We start from the raw sequence: 22,860 nt of genomic DNA, 5'->3' as shown, positions 1-22,860 counted from the left end.
GTTTTTAGCGGTTCATACTGTAATTTTAAGCCGAAAAAGTGTGTCTGTTAGTTGGTTACAGAGCTCCACGTGAGGACGGGCTTTTATGACTGTCAATATAGCCAGCATCTAACGTTAGCTAATCGGCTGTGCTGTGGAGTAATGTCTGGCTATGTGAGACTAGCATCTAACGTTAGCTACTCCGCTGTGCTGTGGAGTAATGTTTGGCTATGTGAGAAAAGCGTCCAGCTACATTGTTGTGAATGCTGCGGTCTCAGCCTGGCAACCCCCGTGAACTTCGAGTCTGGGCAGGAGGGGGCGGGGGAGACGACTCTCCAGTTTTTTGAATTGGTAGTGCAGTAACTATTTTAACCGCTAGCTGCCAGTATTACACACAATATTACATATTGCACCTTTAAATGACATGAACATGACATGATGGAATTAAAAATATAAAGCCTATGTTTGAATGTTTGGATATAACATTATAATATAATAATATAAACTACTGTGATCAGGATTTGAATGTAAGTATGTTTAATTAGGCTAAATAGGGATTCAATAAACTGCAGCAACAATGCCACCTTCTACCGCTATGTAGAATTATGTACAGGTGTATGTAAGTAGGCTAATTTCCATTAATAGGCTAATCAAATAAATTGCAAGCCACACTCATAAACCCATTTTCCAGTGAATTCTAACAGGCCTGTTTCAAGCACGCAGCGACATGAATCCAGCAAACCCTTCCGGAGTTTAAGTGACGTTCGAAGCTTCGGACGTCATTAGTCACATGCTTATTTCAATTCGATACAAGCTCCAACACTGTTTCGAACCAGTGTGCTTTGCGGGAGTGATACAAGCTTCGGTGCCTTGGTGTCAAACGTTCCATCACTAAATAAAACTACTAACTCCATTGTGTCTGAGTCTGAATCTGCTTCTGGGGTCCAAACTACGCCCATACAGCTGACAAATTCATGTGACGAGGAAAGGGCGTCTCATCCCTCTGAAAACACATTTCCTTGTTTCCTCTCTCCTCTCATGATTTCCTCGCGTATATCCTGTGCTTCCTTGGTGGAACGGACTAAGACGCAAGGAAGGAAAGCAAGTGAAGGAAACAGGGATGCAATTTAAGAACATGTAGGCTACCCACCTTCCGGTTTAAAAACTGTGTATCTCCCTTTTTTTGTCATGGCTTATGAGCTTGGTCATGACAAACAAATCATAGGATGGGATTTCTGATCTTTCACATTGTTTTACAATGGGGAAAGATGTGAACATGGTTAAAAGAAACCAACAATGACTGTTGGCAGGAGACAGGATGCAAACCGCAGTCTCCAGTTTTAACATCAGACACTTTTATTTTATACCCAACCACCCACCCTGACCTTCTCCCACATCACGCTACATCCATTTTTGCTTTTAAAAGAGAATAGTCATTTTATGCACGACCTCAAGAGGTTGCTTATAAGGATCACAGAACCGCAGGTCATTTTAAATTTGAACGGCATATTTTGTGTCTGTGCATGTGAAAGAGCAAGGGAAATAAATCACACACAAACCCAGAAGCATAAGTTAAACAGAAATGTCTCTACCATACCAACCTATGAATGTTCTTGATGTGCTATATTCATCTTTTATGGCAATTTAAACGTATCATACCATTCGAGGTCCTCAAAACTTCAAGTGTCTTCAGCTACATACAAGATCTGTCATTAGTCTTACAAGGACTAATCTGTGCATTGGCACTTTAATACAGAGAAAGTTACAGCTGCTTCCAGTCTTTGAAAGATTGTGACTAATAGCTGTCAAAGACTGAGATGAAATGAATATCCACAGTCTAAAAATTAAAAGCCAGCATTTCATGTGAGGAGACAAACAATCTCTTTCACTGTTACTCTATTATAGCACAATAATCACATATTGCTGTGAGGAAAAGGTATTCTACAAAAGGAAAAAAAGGTACAAGCTAAAAATATAGTTCTCAACAAAATGCTCTGAGTTTAAAAACGATACAGAATATTGAGGCATTCATTTTTGATCGTACAAGTGGATTTGTCAGACTGCTAAGGCTTTGTAAAGCAGATCTACCATTCTCAGGTGGAAATGGGAGATTGTAGCGAGTAAAAATTCAGCTTTTGCATTTCTTAGTAGTGTTGAGCTTCTGTGTTACACCATGACAGTGGGACCGTGACCAGTCAAAGAGAATTTTTTTCTTCACTGGAAGAATAGTGTGACTGTGGCAGGAGTTCACATTTCTCTCTGGTTGACTATCACAGGCTAAGCATTCTGTTACAGATCCGGATACAGGTCAGTGGAGGTAGCATCCAACTGCTGATGCTGATTCATTTGAAATCCCCCTTTCCCTCTTTGGTGTGTTGTATTAGACTTTTTCTCACTTCCTCTCTCCGTATATACAGTGTGTGCGTGTGTGTGTGTGGGCATGGGGGGAGGGGGTTATGTTTCTGTTTGTGTGTGCATTCATGTTGCCATCATGTATGTGTGCATGTAAGTGTGTGCGCCATTCCGTTTTGATGACGCCTACTCTCCCAAAGGGGTAGTAGGATTGTCTAGATAAATCATTCTCAGCTGGGCAGCCACACCACACATGTGAAAAGAAATAGGGAACAAGGGAAAAAAGACACACAAAGGGGTAGGAATGTACATGAGCAGAATCACAGAAAAGCAGCAGGACAAATATTTCATGAAAGAAAACGATGAGTAGGATCGTTACAAAAGGATGCAAAGAGTGAGGCATTCCCGTTTTAAATTAAGTGGTTGGTGCGATGTATAGCCAGCACGTCCTTTGTGTTGTCGAACATGCAGACAGGGATTTTTGCAGTGGGAGGAGAGCCAGAGCAGAGGGAGCAAGAAATGACGAGACGGGCAGACCGTTGCCAGCCGTATTGTTGAGGTCTGGGGCAAAAGAAGACAGTCCCCAGGACGCCTTAAACGTGTTATCAAGCCAACCAGAGCCAGATGACTCCCCCGTCCTACTACTCTCGCTCTCTCCATCTCTCGCTCCGTAAAAACCTGTTAATGCATGCACAGTATGGATCAAAGTAGTCTTGCATTGCCAGACCTTCTTTCAATGAGCTGCGGGGGAGGGTCTGGCTAGTCCACACAGCAGAGTAGAAAAAATGTACTCTGGTTTATTGGCATTTCTTTAAACCAATCACAATTGTCATGGGCGGTGCCAAGTACTGGACGGAGCAACGGTGCCGCTGCAAAATAGCCTCAGGAAGGAAATTGTTTTGGTGAAACGTGTATGCTTAAAAGTTGTTTTAGTCGTTTAAAAGTTGTTTTAATCGTGCAACAGGAAACTCAGATTGGTCAGATAGTCCAGCTAGCTGCTGGATTTACCCTGCCGAGATCTGAGGAACAGTTGGCCATAATCCTCACAAATCCACCGGAGTTTAGAATGCCAACACAAAGAAAGCGGCTGGTGACGGACATCTGGGCGAAATGAGGGACATCCGGCGGAATTTCCAGCGGCACCTGAACAGTCCTGGAAAAGAAACGTTGTCGATATAGACTAGGATCAAAGAGACTGGAAGATGGGTAAGGGAAGCCTCCATGGTGATATGCCTGAGCAGGGCTGCGCTACCTGGGACACATGCACCACTGTGCCTGTCAAAGGACCAGCGTGGCCAGATGTTAGCTAAATCTTTAACACGGGACTCTTTATCCTGAGCAGAGTTGCTGATTAGAGTCCGCTGATGCCTCCTGTCCTCATGTAATAAAGCCCTGACCCCTTTGCTTGGACACTCCATGCTGGCCTGGTCTGACCAGCAGCAGATGGCTCTGGGAATAAAGGTTGAGTAGCACAGAGCCGTTCATCTTGATGCATTTACTATCACGGTTTCAAGAGGTTGTTTTATTATACAGTAAGTTTAAAGTTTAGCAGGCAACACAGGATGAGCAGGTAACACAGTACGAGCAGAGGTGAGCAAGTAAGTAATCAAACCAAGTGATTTTGAGGCTCACCGGACGGTTGATTGGTACACGAGGTCTTCACGCCGGCGGTAGTCCTCCATATGAGAGTAATTGGTATTAAACATAGCATCGTAGGTGAAGATTTTCTGCTTGATGGTCCCTCCATCTGTGACCTGTGAAGCAAAAAGAGAGCCATTAATAAGATGATTCCTCTAATGATGGATGGGACAGGGTTTACCCTTTTTGCCCCTGGAGCTCCTCCTACGCATCAACTGTTGTCCCATGGCCTGGAGTGTAGATAGCGCTGCTGCCTGCAATTACCTCATTGATTCATTTGCAGCCACGATAAGATCACCCCTTTAAAGCAAGGGATTGAAAACCTGCTGACATGATAACATCATCGAGACAGTCTGTTAGGCAGCTGTCGGTATGTGTTCGTGCACATGGTTAAGTCTTAATGAAGACTGACACAGTACAGTTTTATGCATGTGTCAAGCATTCTGCTTTCTGCAGAGGTAATGGCATGTGACGAGATACTGCAGAGGTAGAGGGGGATAGGATATTCAAAACACTGGTCTCATCTTTTTGTGTGCATGGCAGATGATGGAGTAGTTCTTTCCTTTCTAATATTCACAGGAGTGTTAAAGTCACTTAGCATTTGAATGACTGTGATTTCTCCTCTCCTCAGAAGCCACAGACAGCCATAAAGGAAAAGGGTGACAGGATTTTAATGGAGCCACTAATGCTGCTTTGAAGTAGGAAATTGTTGGTGGGCCAGGCATCCTTCTTCCGTTTGCCTGTGAAGATGCTATCGTTCTGATTCAATCCAATCCCTTCAGTGAAGTAAACAACGTCAAAGCATTTAAAGATTAGTCCGTATAATGTATAATGTACACATCGCCTCATGAAGAGACACAGCCAAATTGTATTTATATAAGCAAACAATTGTTCCCTGTGAATGCGGGGTAATATAACCTCTTGCCTCTGGAGAAGGCACATTGCCTCAGGCTTAGTTTGCTAAGTGGTTCTGCACAGGGAGTCCACAATGCTGAAACAACCAAAAGCATGAGCGTGGAAAAAAAAAATCACCTGTAACCAATAATAGGAAGGCTTTTGTTTATATATTCATTTACAGATTTAGAATACAAAAACGTCAAGATGCTCACTTGCAGGACTTTTTCTAAAACATTTCTCCACTTGAGGATATGATGTTAGACTTTTATGACACCATTTGGTTAAGAAAGGTTCCGGCACCTGTGTCAAGGACCTGAGAGTATTGAGGCCATCTGTTCATTTTTAATATCAGTTCACACAGTCTACACCCAGCAATGATGTGACTTCGTTTTGAGCTACAGAACATGGAGAGGCAACAGGCAAGGGTCAGCCCTTCTAAAAGCAAAGCCATGTTTGGAAATTGTGCTTTCCAAACGCCCAGTCTTGTGCCACAACTATTACAGTGATGTATGTGTTTTTAGAAACATCACAATAGGTAGTCAAGGGACATTTCTGTCTGACATGGCTGTACACCTTATGTCACAATGGTTCAACAGAGCTTAATACGAATACCACCCTTAACTTTCTTGATGTATGACACCTGTTTGGAAGGCTGAGAGGCAGCACATTTTTACTGGATTAATAATGAGACGTCAGAGACATAAAGTAATATACATTACAGATTAGTACAATAAGGTGCAACCATTTATAAAGACAAATTATGCAGCAAAAATGTTTGATCAAATTGGAATGGTTCATTTCCAGTAACGCAATTCGCAATTTCACACAGGAATAGTGCTTGGGAAAGCAGTTGTGAGAATAAATCAAATATCTTTCCATTCTACAAAAGAACCTTCCTCATTTTTATTTGCAATCTTTGACAGAATGTATCTGCTTATGTCCTTTTTAGTGTCAGAATAATTTGCTACCACAATTAACACATTAATGCTATTTATTTCCTTGCTTGTTTGTTTTGAGCAATCTGGAGTCAAATTTAGTTTTGGGGTTATGCATCATGAAGATGTAAGCAGCGTTTGAAATTTTGACTTTCACATTTTGCATTTGCATACCAGGGTTTTGGGGAACTGTATTAATCATTAAATCCAAATCACAGAACCACATCAAACTAGGATACTCCACGCACAAAAATCATTGGAAACACGTTGCAAAAGCTTCATTTTTTCAACAGGAGAGCCAACATTGTATGTCGCATGTGTACTGTACAGTACGTGCATGTACATGTGTTGGCACGTACCTTCTGTAAATCAACGGTAGCCTTTCAGCTGACCTACAGCAGCCATTGAAGTGTTCAGCCTTCAGGCAACAGTGGCTGTGAACAACTGACTGTGTGACTTCACACATGGCACTGACACATTTTATCAATTCTGAGTTGACAACATTACAGCTTGTTAGCAGGTAAGAGTAATATTTCAACCCGGTCTGCTCACCATGTTAACACGTGTAATCAGCATGCTTGTTAAAACAATTAATGATACAAAAATATGGGGGCGCCCTAGTAGCTCACTTGGTTGAGCCTGCACTCCATGTACAGTACAAAGGCTGAGTCCTTACCGCAGTGGCCATGGGTTTCGATTCCAACCTGTGGCCCTTTGCTGCGTGTCATTCCCCCCCTCTCTCTCCCCCCTTTCCGGTCTTCTAAAGGCCTAAAATGCCCCAAAATATTTGCTTTAAAAAATAAAAAAATATGTGGACTAATTTAGTCTTTAGTTACATGCAAAAATGACATTGGGATGGTTTGTTAAATTAGCTTGCTGTGAGTAACCTAACAATGCAAAACAAAACAAAAACTGCATCAGTTGTGTTGGAGCTACATCTGTGAGTTAGATGGCCCTAACACGATGGCCTCAAGGTAGTTGTTCAAAGTCCTCATGTGTTGGGTGGGTCTAAGATGTCACAGACCTTTTATAAGAATGACCTGCTGTATGTGTTTTGGGAGCTAAGCTTAACTAAATTAAATAACCTAATAGGCTCACTATAGCAGCTTTTCTAACAGAAACCTTGTATGCTCCGTTTCTTTTGAAAACATAACCACAGACATAGTACACAGTGTAAGCTGTGGGTGATTTCCAGCAAAGATCCTTGTATTCACAGTAAGTGAAACCTTTCCCAAAGGCAAAAATAGAACTTGGTAGTTCGTGTGAGCAGCAATAACCTTAGCTAGCAGAGCTGAAAAAGACAAAGCATTCCACAGACAGAAACTCAAACATCATTACCACGATTCAGGAGGAAAAGACATCAAGTGTTTAATTGCCAAGTGATCTCCTCGAAGTGTGGTGGGGAAAAAAAACAGCAATAAAGAAGAATTGAAAAAGATACAAGAGTTTGTGGATTATCTTTTCAAAAGGGATTGGGTATTTTTTTCCATTAGTTTAATCATTAGTTCAGATCAAACAAAGACTTCATGTGGCATTCACATTATCAGTATTTCAAAGTCATTTATTTCCCATCTAACCAATTAACAGTGAAAGAAAAAAAGACGCGACTGTGTTTATTTGCACAGATTAGCAATTGCATCTACTTTAAGCAATGGTCTACAAATCCCCTTACCAAGCTTCATAAACAGATTTAAAAAATACTCTGCTGTAGAAGTACAGAGGTGAGTCGGAGACATTTTCTAGCCATCTCCTCTTTCACAGTCCATCTAATCCAACATACATTACAATTGCTTCCATCCTCTCCCTGTAAACCCTGGTGGATAACGAAGGTGTCAAATTTCTGGTTTTCTGGAAGCCATAAAGACCAGAGAGGAGATTTTTGCCTCAGACAGGTCATCTCTGTGGCACCCTCTCTTTATCTATCCCTCCTTAATGATTTCACCTCTTAATTAAGACTGACCCGTAAACCCCTGTGTAATAAATCCGAAAGAATCTGTGCATCAGTGGATGTCTCCCTATCCCCACAAAGGGACCTGTTTGTGGTATTAATAGCTGACTATGGAAGGAATAGAAAAAGGGAGAGAGTGGGAGGGGGAAAAAAGAGAGCCAAACTGTGCCAAAACGCCTGTACAAAAGGGAGGGCAAGAGGGAGATGAATACTCTTTGATTGCAGAAAAGCACCGTTGGGGAAGCAATGCTTTGCTACAACTGCTGTTGTTGAATCCAGGCTATGCAATGCACATGAGGCACAGAGGCACCAAACCTCTCCAACCCTCAGTCATCTGGAGATATGAAATGACAGGCATGGGTGCTAGAGACTGAGCTACCCCTCCCTTGTCTGTATTGTGGCAGATAGTGGATATTGGCTGAAGGAATAAACAGCAGGTAATAGACGAGTCCACGAGAGGTAGCTGACAATGGAGTGAGTTTGAAGGTGCTCAAAACAGAGTCCCGGGGGGCTCCCGAGACATAATAATGCCAAGATCTCTCCAGACAGAGGGCGCTCCGTATCCTTCGTGACCATCCAGCTTAGCTGACTCTCTAATGATGCTGCCCATTATTGGGGTCAGATTAGGACTGGGTCTCAGGGGTTAACCATAGCCCTCCTCCCTCTGCCTGTCTGGGGTTGGCCTATTTTTAGGCTGCAGCTGCAGCTGCATCAGCAGCCACTGGAGGAAATTCAGCTAACACACTGAGAGATTCAACCTGGATCCCGCTTCATAATTTCAGGCAGCATTCAAAGAATCACTACAGCAGGTCTTTTTATAGTATTTTTTCAACCTCGTCGGGAAGAGAGATGAAATATGAAATGTGTGGCATTTCTAAAGATATTCTAATCTCCATGTGATATGGAGGACCTCATGGAGTTAACGTTATGCTAAGATAGGGTTGAGGAATAGCAGTATGTTCTTCACATGGTGTTTTATAAAGTAGATGATAATGGTTTTAAAGAAATGTTCATTCATATTTTACGAGCATTTCTTTGTGATCTAAATCTACAAGTCTAACACGTCCATAATATGAACTGCAGCATGGCTCTCAAATAATATCCTAATGAGATTTATTCCCATTCAGTCCCTCATTTAAAGACTTAGACAAGCAGCAACAAAAGAGATGATCAGAAAATGAACCGGCTTGGCACTTCCCTTCATATCCGTGCTAATTTGCCTAATATTATTATCTCACAAAGTGTCTTTTTGAAACAGTGCAGAGGCATTGGGAGGCATTGTCTTACTTGTGAAATTGGTATAATTGCTTGTAAGAACAAAATGAATACAAAATCCAGACATCACGTTTCTGAGTAAACGGCAAGCGTACAAGACCTTTGTTCATGTTTGAAATATAAGTTACTTTTACATTTCTCTTTGTTTAGGTTTGTACTTTTAACTGGATACATGTTATAACAATGATTATGTTATACATTTTTTCTTCTTCAGCACAGTCAGGACCTTGTTGAAAACCAGATGATGCATCTCATGCTCATCCTGTAAACAATAAAATGTGTTCAGTAGCTTGATAAATGTCCACAGATTGTATATTAAAAGATAGGCAAAGAACCTTTGAGCTACAGTAACAAACAGGCAGACAACATCAGTGCACACTGGGAGATATGCAGTATGTGAGGTAAGGGAGTGCTAAGGTACAACAATAACGAACCATGCCCCAGTGAGGTAAGAGATGAAATTTGCTGTCATTGCTTTTATGGAGCACAAAACATTATATACTAGGGACAACACAGATGAAAGTGTTGCAAAGTGCTCTACCTAAAAAAGTGTAATAAACCAGACAAAATACGATGCTGCAGGATAAAAGTGCATCGTGTATTAACTTTATTAGTCTGCAGCACTTAGAGCTGCCAAGTGTAACTAGGGGGAACAGTGAGGTGTTGATATGGCATGCCTGCTGACTGAGGAGGTCCATAAGTGATGGCTGTGTCTGTGGATGTGCTGTGTAATGTTGATCTTCATTCAGTAAGCAGATCCAGCAGTATTGGTGGCCCTACCTCTTAACCTGTGCGTTTACAGCTCTGCATGCTGTGCTCCCCTACTGGCTGTTGAGTGACAGAGGACTTGGTTAACGGGATTTCATGCTTCAAATGACAGGCTCCTCTCCTCCCTCTGTCTGTCACTACACTCAATGGGGAACCACAGCTAATTCAGGCTGGTTGCAAACGTGCAGTACCTTTGATGCTCAGATTTATTCATCACACAATGCCATACTAATTTAAACGGATGCTGAAGTTACAGGAAAGTGAGTTTACAGGGAAATTGGTTTAAAATTTGACAGGAAGTCAACGGGCTTTAGCACATTCAGTTCCATTGTGGTACATTAAGTAGTACGACAGCGTATTAGGGCCATTGTAGGATAACCAAAAAATTACGGAGCCAGGGGAGGAAGGTAATATTCTGAGATTAAAGTTGTAAATTTATGAGAAAAGAAATAAATAAAAAATCACAAATTTACAGACAAAATGATTTGACAGATGTTGTTATAATGTATGTATGAGTTTATAATCTAAGATAATACGTTTTTTTCTTCTAAATCTGAACTTAATCTCAGAGAATATCCAATTTTTGTTTTTTTCTCGTAAATTTACAACTTTAATCTCAGACATTTTTTTCTCTGAATATTACCCCTCTCCCCCTGCCCCATAACATTGTTGTTATTTTGTTTTTTTTTCCTACAATTGCTCTATAATACATGGACCTATAGTAGAGAGATAGACTTGCCAAGAGTGTTCATGGCGATGCTATGATCATCTTTTTTGTTACTTATTGAAAGATATAATGGAAATGGGTGACCGTTATTGGGTCCTCAAAAAAATCTAACATTGTTTCCCAAAATATATTGCTATACTCAGTTTTTGTCAGAGTACTGTTAAAACATATGCTAATATGACAATTTTAGGTTTGATGTGTCTATGTGGTGGTCTTCACTGTGACGCAGTTTGGAAGTTTTTAGTGTCATCGTCTATATGCGCACACAGGTACACAGGGACAGCATCATACCAGTAGACATTTTATCTGGCTCATCATTGGTGTCACATGCTCCCGCTCGGCTGTCAGGCATTTTCATCCCAATATTACAGAGTACAAACAGGTTGTGATTGGCTGCTGCTAGAACTGCCAGATTACATACAAGGATTAGAAGCTAGGCTGCATGAAAACTGTGCCACCAACAGGAACAGACCAGCTGCATTCAGCCCACCCTAGGGTGAGGGTCAGGCACAGCCAGGGTATAAATTCAGGCAGTTAAGCGTTATGCAAGCGTGTTATCTAAAGCCATCTGAGACAAGGCCATCCAGAGATGGTTATTATGGCTGTCATTCTGATGAAGACAGGCTGTCTGTGGGCTGACAGTAAGAAGGTGATGAGATCAAAACAGGTCAGTCTGTTGGAGACTGCTGATCTACAGTGGTTATTATATAGTTGCTATATATAGTAAGGCAACACAGTGTAGCCTGGGCTAGACTTAAGCACACACACGTTTAAGAAAAAGATTGAAAAGGCTCATTCTATAAATGATTTTGAATTGCTAGAGTTTAGAAAAGAATGCATACATGACTAGCATGGCTCCTGCTCATAGAGTGGCTTGGAAAATCAGAGCAAGGAATCACTCATCTACCTCAACAATTACCATTGAGATGCCCTTAAGCAAAGCTCTTCTAACCAAATTGCTCAGTGAAGCTGATTAGCTAACAATGGAGAACTGTTCTGGAGGCAGTCCTCTGTAAATGCTAACCATTTCCTAACAATGGCACAGCTGAAAAAGACTATGCATGCACAGGAAATGCCCCCTGCTGATGAAAAAAGAGGCCGCCTTTTTGCCACAACTATGATAACAACCACGGTATGTGTAGAAGAAGGGCATTTATGTTTTATTATATAGTGCAGCATTATCTCATAAACAACACAAACGAAAGAGAACTACACACACAATCAAACAGCACAATAGCAGGCATTGAAGCTGAATAAAGCATCCAATTATTGCAAGCTTACAGGCAGAAGTACAAAGATTGCGTAACTTCAGCAATTAGTGGCATATTATGTAATACAGCGACTTCAACTACATATCAGAGTTCCATCAAGGACGGTCAGGTAATGAGATGCAGCACCAAGTGACGAACATCATTGTGGGCACTTGTCCTTAATCTGTTTGATCAATGTGCATTAAGTGACTCCACATTCACACCTTCCTTTGACAATGTCTTTATCAGACAGCTGGCTGCCTGAACAAGTACTGTAGGACACAGAAGGAGAAGTGAAGAGAAACTTCTAGTTGTGTTGATGAGAAAAAAATAATAGAATAGTAAAGCTATATTGTGTAGTTTCCTTTGCACCCATGAGGAATTCTAAGTAAGGACAGCAACTCTCGGCGCATCCACATGATACAAGCCTTCCGTGATCGCGCACGTTGTGGTTTTTATTTAAGCTGTTATAGGTTTCTACCTCACCCTCACATATATGTTTGTATTTCTTCAATATAATTTGTATTTTATGTTCTGTGAAACAAATAAACTAAACTTCATTAATCTGTTTCGACACTGAATAAAGTGTGGTTAACATTTCGGTAATGAACAATGATCTTTTGGTATAGGAAAGATTTCTAAACATCTCACATCTTACCCTTTGTGTTTTTACTTTCAAACCCATGTAATAACTTGATACACCTTGGATAAAGGCACACAAAGTTGTTTTTGTGAAAATGTTGCACAGATGTGACTATCAACAGGCACCTAATTACATATCGGTCACAATTCAGTCTGAGTTTATGGTATCTGATGCAATGCATGTGCTTCTGGTTGTATGTTTATAAAAAATGTATTCTATTTTACATGTGTTCTATTTTATTCATTACATGTCCAACCCTTTTATCCCACTCTTTGAGCTGCTCTTTTCTCCATTGGAATCACTATTTTGTCCATCTGACCTTCAGGCTACTGCAGCCTTAATTAGCCCTGAGCCACTTTGTCCCCAATTCTGTACATGCATGTTGCTTGATATGAAAATAACAAAATGTAAACAAATGAGGGTGACTGCACTGCACAACGATGATAATGTATTGTGTCAAAGTCCATATAACTTATAAATGAAATGCAAGCTTAATGGCAGCCTGTATTTAAGTGGCTGCGTATGTCAGTGGTGATGTTAAATGCGGGGATGATGGTAGTTTGAAGTTTAGACAAGTGGAATGACTAACACTGTCCTCTGTCTTAACAACTTGAAATGAAGCTGTGCAACACATAATTGCTGAGTGGAACTTGTCAGTGGTCATCAGTAACTCCAGCAGCTACTAAAACATGGCGATGGTGTATGCGTGTAACTTTCTTTGCCACAAATCCCCCAGGCAATTTCTACACGTCGATGCATTAACGGTCAACAGGCTGGTTTACAAGAATGCTGCTGTGCTACTTATGATGTGAGCGATATGGTAAAATCGCAAAACAATTGGCTGGTTACCAGCATGTTGAAGGAAAGTATAGCGAAATAGAGCTAAATAATTGTTTTATTATCTAACTAATGATGCAGTTTGCAACCTTGTTTTATTTCCACAACGTATGTGCACATATATGGTTTATGCTTGTATGTCTGTATATGTGAAGCACTTTGTTTGCTTTTTAAAGTGCCATATAAATGAAATTAACTTAAACTATGACCGACAACATTTTTTCCTTTTTTTTCCCTTTACTTCACAGATGGGTTTTAGCTCACAAGGGCACACAAGTTGGAAAACAGATGGTCTTAAAAGACATCAGGGCCGCTGTGGACATAACAAGTCTGCATACGTTTGCAGCTTCACAGCTTCCCACCCCTTTTTTTTCTTACCCTCCAGATTACTGTAGCCACCATCTGCATTTGCTAGTTGATGGATATATGGGGAGTGTTATTCAACACATAAATCATAAAGCAGGTTGTGAGCACACAACAGAATGCTGAATTTGGCAGAATGCTAGAATAGACAAAAGGTTTTTGTTTTCTTCATACATTTTATGAGTGAGTTTATTATGATAAAGCATTTTCAGTCTTCATACTGTGGGGAAATGTATCACCGGAGCAGTCGTCTGACAGGAATTGGTTGAAAGCAGAAATTCACATAGGGATTACTGCAGGACAACTTTAAAAGGTTAAAGCAAGTTCCAACTGAATGATTGATTTCACCTACAAAAACACAGGATTCCACACATTTAATAATGTCAGCGCTGCTTTCTGTGTAGTAGTTTAAAGTATTTTGGAAATTTAGTTCAATGTTCTCATTTATTCATCAAGGCGACAAAGCAGTAAGATAGGTTATGGGGGATTAATGTACATGCTTGCAAATCCACAGAATATGTCTTTGGGTTGGTCGAAACATTTATCCATCTGCACAGCGTACAGCATAGGGCTCATTTCATGCTTAAATACAAATTTCTAATCCTTAATGTGGCACGGGCCATTTTTCCATTTTTAATAAGACATGCTTGAGTTTAATTGAGGAAGCAGACAGTGGCTTATATTATTTACTCCTAATGCTTGTTTCCAGGGTGACTTTGTCTCCTCATTCAACTGAGCTAAGTACTGAGGAACACAAATTCTAATTTTCAATATCAAATCCCTCTATTATATTTAGTCTACAAGACTAATCTCATGTTCCACTGCTTTATCTTTTTGTCTTGATGTGTCTACACAGACAGCGGTTGACAGTACCCTGATACCTTTATTGTACTGACGGACATTTATATTTGTAACTTAAATATAACACTTATGGGAGAATTATGACACGAGATTTATTAAGCACCAAAGTACGGTTAATATTAGTGCATTGTGAGCACAAAACTTCTTGCCAAACCTCTGTTCTATCCGCCAATGACTCGTGTTGATTTATATTTCAAACAACAAATCTTTAATTACAGTAAAACCATTCTCGTTTTAGTTCATCTGTGATACATTTACAACCTTTAATTCTTCTCATTTATGTCCACTCTCGTAGAGCGCCAAAACATTTTTTCCCCCCCAAGTGCCTTACTTGTTGCTACTTAGCAACACTGGCAGTGAGTAGAGCAGAGAAGAAATACCAGAGATAATGATTTTGCAGTGAGCCAAATCCAAACAACGTAATTATTAGTTAAAGGGGAAAGTTGGCAATTTACACTTTCATTAATGTTATCAACATTAATTTCTTTACCTCATGCCAGTGTGACAGTTATTTTTAAATCAAATGTTATAGTGACCGTGATGTGTTTCATATGGTAAAGCTGCGTTTTCAGATAGTCCAAGGATGTCATTAGGAAATGGTTGACATATCCCGCTATGCAAAACAACATGCAGATTGGTGGAAAAAAGAAAAAACAGTCTTAACATTACATCAACGTCAACAAAAGGTTAAATGGGAGAGTAGAGCAGGAAATGATTTATGATGTGTCTATTGGCAGGGGGATCAGGCATTCACAGCAGAGGCCAATTATTTGTTGAAGAGCTATAAATGAATCTGTGCTACGCCAATATTTAACCCCCAGCACGCACACAAACACACACAAACACACACAAACAAACACACACACACACACACACACACACACATTAAAATACTTGAGCCTGAGATAAATGTCCCTCAAGCCATTAAACTAAGAGTTGTTACTGATCAAAATAATATTAGCAGTAATAATTATAATATAAAATGATTCCCCCGTGGGAATGTTGACACCAGCTCTGTTGACATAAAAGTGTCTCCAATGTGATAACCGTTTATTTCCCAAGCAGCACATTTTTTCCGCATTTCCCTGGTGTGGTATCAAATAGGGAAGAGGTAGTGGACTGACTTTGAGTTGCTCCAAGGTCAGATATCTGACCCTCTTTAAAAATGTATGGATAGTGCAAGAAATGTATGGATAGTGCAGGGACAACAGTTAGGTTTTCTCTAGCTTGTATTTCATACCAACATCTGTGAAACACTGAGGCTGGTAGAACTGAAAAGTGTCCACCTTCTTGCTGGCTTCATATTGGGCCAGGTGGCCTCACACACACACACACATCTTGCCATAATCGGCTACTGTGATAACCTGGCTCATGATGTTTGGTACTCAGCAGACGATAAGATGGGAAATGATGCTGTCGCGTGCCAGAAGTGTATGTCACTGCCTTGCATCATTCTTGGTGCCGAGATGGACACAGAAGCCAGACCTCAGTGTGCCTCAGTGTGAGGCGTCTGGATGGAACGGCTAATCAGACAAGACTTGGGAGACTAGCAGCCTATTTGATCTCTGTCCTTTTCCTTCTGGGCATATTCTCCTCGCAATGAGCCATCAGCTGGCCTAATGACGAACATCAGCTACATCTAAGCTCCGCAGCAGTGTAAAAAGCACTTTGTGAGGTAGAGTATCCCTCACAAGCTCACTCCCTTCAAGCTTTTGTATTCGCTGACCACTTCTGTTTCTACTGAAATCTGCAGTCCAAGGAGGTGCATTCATTAGCGCAGTTCATGCGAATGGAAACCGGTCTTTAGAGTCACCAAAAGACAATGGTTTCCATTTAGACAAAAGTGCTGGGGGAAAACCAATGTGAGCATGTCAGCATAAAATGTTTACTTGCTTGTAGCAATGGAAGAAGAAACCACAGCCTTGCCACGCAAAGGGGAAAAGAGTGTTTGTGCCAATGAGACCTTGTTATCATATGGGGACTAAAAGCATGTTTAAAGGCGGTTTTGGTCATCTGGCGAGGGTTGAGGGATTTCAAGGCTGTGTGATGAAGCGACATTAGCTAATGAAGCAGCAGACAATAATTACATGACATAGCGAGAGCCGGGTGCAGCAGAAAAATAATCTGTCTCTTCTTTCTTTCCCTCTCCCCCTTCCACAAATCTCTCATTAGTGCGTTTCCTTGTGTTGTGCACATCGCTTCAGGTCTGCTGCAAGCAAGAGCTGTCAAACGGACATGTAAAAAAAAAGCTATTGTATCCTTACTGAGAGAGGCCTTGGGAAAATTTTTTAGTCTACAGTGAAATCACAGACTGATGCTGCAAAAACCTATACGAGGCACCAGGGGAAAACAAAACTGTTTCACTCGTATCACACAGGGGTTAGGAGCTGTGTTCCTACAAGTGCAACTGATGGATTGGAGGTCATTGTTAATTGTGTGAAGGAGGTACTTAGTGTTCTTTACGGGGGGGCAAGGGAATTTACATGATGAAATAGTTTACAGATAGCCTGTCCTGGAACATTTCAGCAATTTGTTTAATAATAATGTAATGCAAGCCATTTGAAATGCTTGCAGCTAAAAGCACGTAATTCCTTGAGATAGTGTAGTGCAGAAAAAAAAAATGTCCTGACAAGCTACCAAAGGTCTCTGCTCATCTTGTGCAGTGTGTGTGTTGTGCAGAAATGAGAACAAGACTTCTACACGTGAATTGGCTATAAAAAAGAAAATACCTTTGGCCATATCGGTCTTTCATACGGTCTTTTCATATGGTTGATGAGAAAATAACTAGTAGTTTTGTTGACAGCCCATATACTGTATAGCTGCATACAGTGGGTTAAAAAAGGAAAGAAAGTAAGGAAAGATTTTCAATGACATGCCTTTTACAGATTTCTGACCTTTCAGCAGAGAGAGAAATGTTTTGCTTTGAAAGCACAGAAAATAAATCTTCCCCTATACCATAGCTTTCTGTAATAGAGGCCCTGCGTTTTCTTGCCAACCTCACAAGTGTTTAGGTTTGATGAGCAAATCTGAAACAAAGAAAGAGCTGCGGGATATCAGCGCACCCACACAGTCACCTAGCTTCACTGAGCAGGGTGGCTCATTTCACTTAGCACAGTATTCTAAATATGCACATTATGGACCGCAGGGATACAACTAACATGTCAACACATTTTCCCCTCACAAATGTTTCAATCAAATGCGAGGCTGCCGGGGAGACTTGCAGGGGGGGTTGATTCTGCGTTTAAGCCACATTGATGGATCCAATCAGATGTTTTTATCTTTTAAAAATGTCCCGGTGGTGATGTTTGCAAAGGACAGCTGGTGTCGGAGCCCTGTATCAATGCATCACAGCTGCTTTACAATTCAGGATATCTCTCTGTCACTGTTCTCAACTCAATTTATCAGGGAGTTCGTTTGAGCTGAATTCAGTACATGTTTCAGATACTGGGAGAAAATGGCCTGCCTCAGAGATATCTTAACAGCTTTCAAAAGATGCATAAAGAAACCCTGTGACAGATTTATCTAATGCCATAAATTCTAACAGTTTTTTATTTAGCCCTGCCTTTTATGTGTCTATTTGAACGGTATAATTGAACCAGTAAACAACAAGACATTTTAAATACCTGATCTGCTGCGGCAAGACAATCTACTGCATGTGAATCAAGTTGTCACCAAGTCATTTTAAATCAAATTGATTCATTCATTTGCTTGAATTGCATGAAGGTATGATATATACTTAAAAAAGGTGTATGCACACATTTCTTTTCTCACAAACCATAATGTAGATGAAAGACTGCCGATTAACTCTGGCCTTGTTATTATATAAAAATAAATTTGACATAAAACATAATTTGAAATGGCACACTTTGTCCACTTACTGCACATGGTTGCTGTGAATGTTTCCTTGTAGCACTGAAAGTTATCTGGAGACAGGTCCGCAGAGTCGACAGTCTATAGAAGTCTACCCGTGAGTGATTTACCGCTCGAGTGTACATGTCAGGACAGCTACGTCAGGGTTGCGTCAAACTAGATTAAAAGATGTAGCTTTTAATTGAGAACACTCCTGCGAAGGCATTCTCTCAGATGCCTGGCAAGCTTCTTTCATACACTGAACGTACCCTTCACGCTGTCTCCAGTGATTATTTCAGTGAGGTGAAATAAATATCCAAAGCAAAACAGGCAGCTGATCAGACATGCCAGGCTTATCAGGGCATCTTGTTTTCCATCAAAACGCTTGAAAGTTGGGCTCTCAGAAGGAACAGATCACAGGACAGAATACAGACATAAAATTGCATGATTTTTTTTGGGAAAATGGATTGTTCATACGGAGACTGTGGTCAGTAAAACTGTATCGCTGCCAGGCATTTTTGGCTATGATTTCTGTGCTCTTTGCATCTCTGTTGGTGCTCACTCTGCTGTGACTTGGTCAACAAGGGTTAGCTTCTGTAAGCTTTTCTGTTAACAAATTAGTGCTATGCTAAAATAAAATGCAAATACTCTAAACATGTTTGGCAGACAGCTTTTTTTTTTTTTTTTTTTTTTTTTTTAAAAGAAATTAAGGATTTCAGTTTGCATGATGCAGCCTGGCTCAGAATGCCTTAGTCATTAGCTCGGTGAGGAAAAGGGTTTACCCAGACCATATAAAATCCCAGCTGAGATGCAGGCCTTCAAATGCAGCCCAGTATCACAGCTTTCTCAATAATTATGAGGAAGACCCGAGATGAAAGGGAGCTCTTAGACTTTTAGCATATTTCAAAAGCGATACCTCTGAATACGAAAACAACATATGAAAGCCTTTGGTATGTTGCTATTAAGGATACACTTTGACAATGGCACAATGCCCAAAAAATAAATAATAATAAAAAAGAAAGCAGGAGCGTTTGTGGTTGCATGGAGGGCTCATTCCCTCACTTACAACTAATGAAAGCACTTTTTGTAATAACTCATCTTATTTCTTTACGTATACCTTGGCCTTGGGGTGTTGAAATGAATCATTGCATCGATGCATCGCGATGCGGACCTAGACGATTCTGCATCGATCCAGTGACAGATCATAATCCATTATTGCCTACTGATGTTGTTGATTTTCCGGTTGTTGCTTTTTATGTTTTTGCCATGTGTAGTAATATATAATAATACAGAGGAGGTGATGCATCATGCATCGTGATGCATCGTGATGCAACGTAATATGGGATCGATTTGAATCGTTGAAAGGATCACCGTAATCGAATCGTGAGACCAGTGAAGATTCACACCCCTACCTTGGCTGTTTTACATACTTGTTTTGCATAGAACAGCATCTTGAGGGGAGGACAGGTCTTATGCTGTGTGCATCCTCCAGACTTCGACAAGAGTACAGAATTAACATTATAAGATGCATCAGTTCGCAATGTTCTGCAGCGTCTCACTCCCTTAAGAAAGCAAAGCTCAGAGGATGTACTGGCATTTAACAAAACTGTATTTTACAGTTGATTGGCATGGTGCATTAGCAAACTGGAAAAATAAAGGTCTACCATTTTTAATGCCAAGGAGACTCCAGAGGTATGTAACACTAAGTGTGTGGTGCTGCATGGAAAGCAAAATCAACTCTGCTCTAACAGCTAATTCCAATACCCCATAGTTTTTGATTTGAGCTTAACAGATTTCTGACAGGGGTAATAACTATAAAATGGAAATGTAAATATAAGAGAAATACAGCTATGCCACTTACATCCAAAGCAGCAATACTCCCAAAGTCTATGGTTCCATTTGGCAACTACACCGATGCTGCATAAAAAACAATAATAAAATAATAAAAAGGACTTGAAACAAGCTTGTATCTTAACTTAGACACCTCAAAGTAGTTTCGCTTTATGGGGTATGAACCGTAATTATCACTAACAGAAGGAATTGTCATCCTTTTTCACTGCACACTTTTCATACCTTAAACTAACAGAGCCGTTCTGTTCAGGCTTGTGCAGAACAAACACATCTATACTTTAAGATTTGTGTGCTGCTTGATGATGTGCCATGCTTTAATTCCTTTATTTCCTGATATAATTTGGTGCAGGTTGAAGTATTATTCAGTATTATATTTTCCTCTGTTTCTTTTGTAGTATAACACCCAATTAGACTGTCGGGGTCTGCTCGCCCTCTGCCGTAAACCTTGCTCGGAGGTATAAAAAGGCAGAAAAACAGGATTCTTTGATCTATTTATTCATCTACTATTAAAAACTTTACAAAACACAGATATGGCTTTACCAAACAATGTGAAAATCCACAGCAACATAGGCCTTTCTAGAGAGAATATGTGAGCGGCTTTGTCAATACTTCAGTATGTTTAATGGGGCCACTGACATAACACTTTGCCTCCGTGGCTGTTCGATCAGGATCCACCACACATGTGCTGCATCAGCAGGAGAGACAGAGACCATATCAACTTAAATTACATACACATCTCTGTTGGCTTTTGACTCTAAATGGTCGGATCACATCAGGATAATAGGGGATTAAACAAAGTGTTCAATTTGTAAATCAGAGGGTATTGGAGCACAAAGTGAGTGTGTAATTGGGAGATGATCCAGGCAGGTTTAAAGTTACAGGAGTGTGCCTCAGCTGATAAAACACTAAAATGCTGTGGACGTACTGTATTACAATTATGTATAAAGCCTCCACCATGCTGGCATGCCATGTTCACATTTAAAGCAGAGACTTACTGTACTGTATATTGTAGGGAATTATGTCTAAAATAAGGTCCTAAAGCCTGTCAAATCTGACTACAATTTATTAATTCCCGCACCTTCTTAGATCGGACTTAAGTTTACCAGAACACAAGGATCAATCTGAGACGAAGAGTTCAGTTAAGCAGGTTTACTCAAGTCCAGCATCCAAGTTTACAAAACACAATTGTGGTTTCATAAAATGACAATACATTTTCCTAACCGCAGACAAATGTATAAAGAGTCCAAATCACCATGGTCTATGTCAGATTTTGAACTCCTCAAACCATTTTTTCTTTTATATCTTGCTTGGAGGAGTCTCTCCTCCTCTCTCCCTTCTGTCTCCGGGGAGATGTTCCAGCTCTTTACACACACACGAGATACAACCCCCCCCCCATTCCATTTCATCGTATGGTACAGTAATGTATACACTCTTAAGCTATCTGACTGTGTGTCCCAAGTGTATACATTATACAGGAGATACAACTTTAATACTGAGAATAACATATGTAGATTATAGTCTGTGGGACCTATTTTCAATGTTTGCTAATAGAAAAATTATGCTATTTATTATTTCTTCCTACTCACACTCATTGGCCTTGGCTCGTTTTCTGTGAAGAACATAAAAAATAACTTATTTTCAATGACTGAACATGGTACACCCTCCCCTACACATAACTATTACATATGAGGAGTTCAGGTCTACTAGACCAAAGTGTATTTAAATGTAGGTGCTATGAAATAAGCACCAATAATTATCAAAAATCTTGTTTCTATTTTCTCACAAAAAACAAAAAGGATCATATGATCATAAATGTGATCTCACAAGGGTAAATGGCAAATATGAACCATAAATGATGTATATATCATTGGTAATTGAGCTAAAGTAAACCTCTATTAAGTATTTTAAAATAAATTGTTATGGCTGTATTGATTTAAAAGCCTAATAATGTGGTCGGTCCACCAGACCCGGGAACATTGGCTGTGTAACAAAAATATCAACACCACACAAGGGTTAAGTAAATGTAGCAATACAACAGTGTAGACATATCCTGTTACTATTAAAAGTCTTGCATTCAGAATTTAACTTGAAAAAAAGTACAAAAGTATTATCAGGAAAATGTACTTAAAGTATGACAAGTAAAAGTACACACACAGGGGTAGAGTAGCTCCTTAGAGAGTGATATATTATCATGTATCGTATTATTGGATAATTATTATTAATTTGGTGTACTCGATGCGATTTGGGGGTGAAGTTGCAACATTGTTGCATTTTTCATTTGGTTCGGTTTGCTTTCACACTACACTTTGTCAAACACACCAAACACTGTAAACAAATGTCACGCGGTCGCTTGTTTATTGGACAGAATATGCAAAACTTATTGGGTTTTCTGGTTCTGCTTTAGTGTTTCTAATATTTTAAAGGTGCTGTAGGTAGGATTGCGAAGATCCAGGATTTAGCCAAAAAATTTGAACATCGACAACTTCTCTGCTAAAGCCCAACACAGTCTCCTAAGCCCCTCCCCCCACCAGGGAGAATGAATGCGTGTGCATGAGCAGTGATTGACATGCAGTTAGACCCCCCGGCCCTGATTGGTGCATCTGAACAGGGAGCTGTGGATGTTTGCAAATCGGACTACAGTCTGTAGGTGGTGCCAGAGGAGCCAGATTTTTTTTTTTTTTTTAATT

General features: G+C 40.2%; 1 protein-coding gene across 1 annotated transcript in view; it reads right to left on the bottom strand.

The window, feature by feature from the left end:
- Nucleotides 1–22,860, bottom strand: part of igsf21a (immunoglobin superfamily, member 21a) — a 230,468-nt gene that overhangs the window by 99,608 nt on the left and 108,000 nt on the right. Inside the window, exon 3 of the mRNA XM_028577081.1 lies at nucleotides 3,964–4,085. Coding sequence (XP_028432882.1) covers nucleotides 3,964–4,085 — 122 coding nt within the window. The remainder of the gene's footprint in view (nucleotides 1–3,963; nucleotides 4,086–22,860) is intronic.

This window comes from Perca flavescens, chromosome 4 (genome assembly GCF_004354835.1).
Source record: "Perca flavescens isolate YP-PL-M2 chromosome 4, PFLA_1.0, whole genome shotgun sequence".
In the NCBI taxonomy this organism is placed as follows: domain Eukaryota; kingdom Metazoa; phylum Chordata; class Actinopteri; order Perciformes; family Percidae; genus Perca; species Perca flavescens.
Note: the sequence above shows the minus strand (reverse complement) of the source record. Positions and strands in the feature narration are given on the sequence as shown.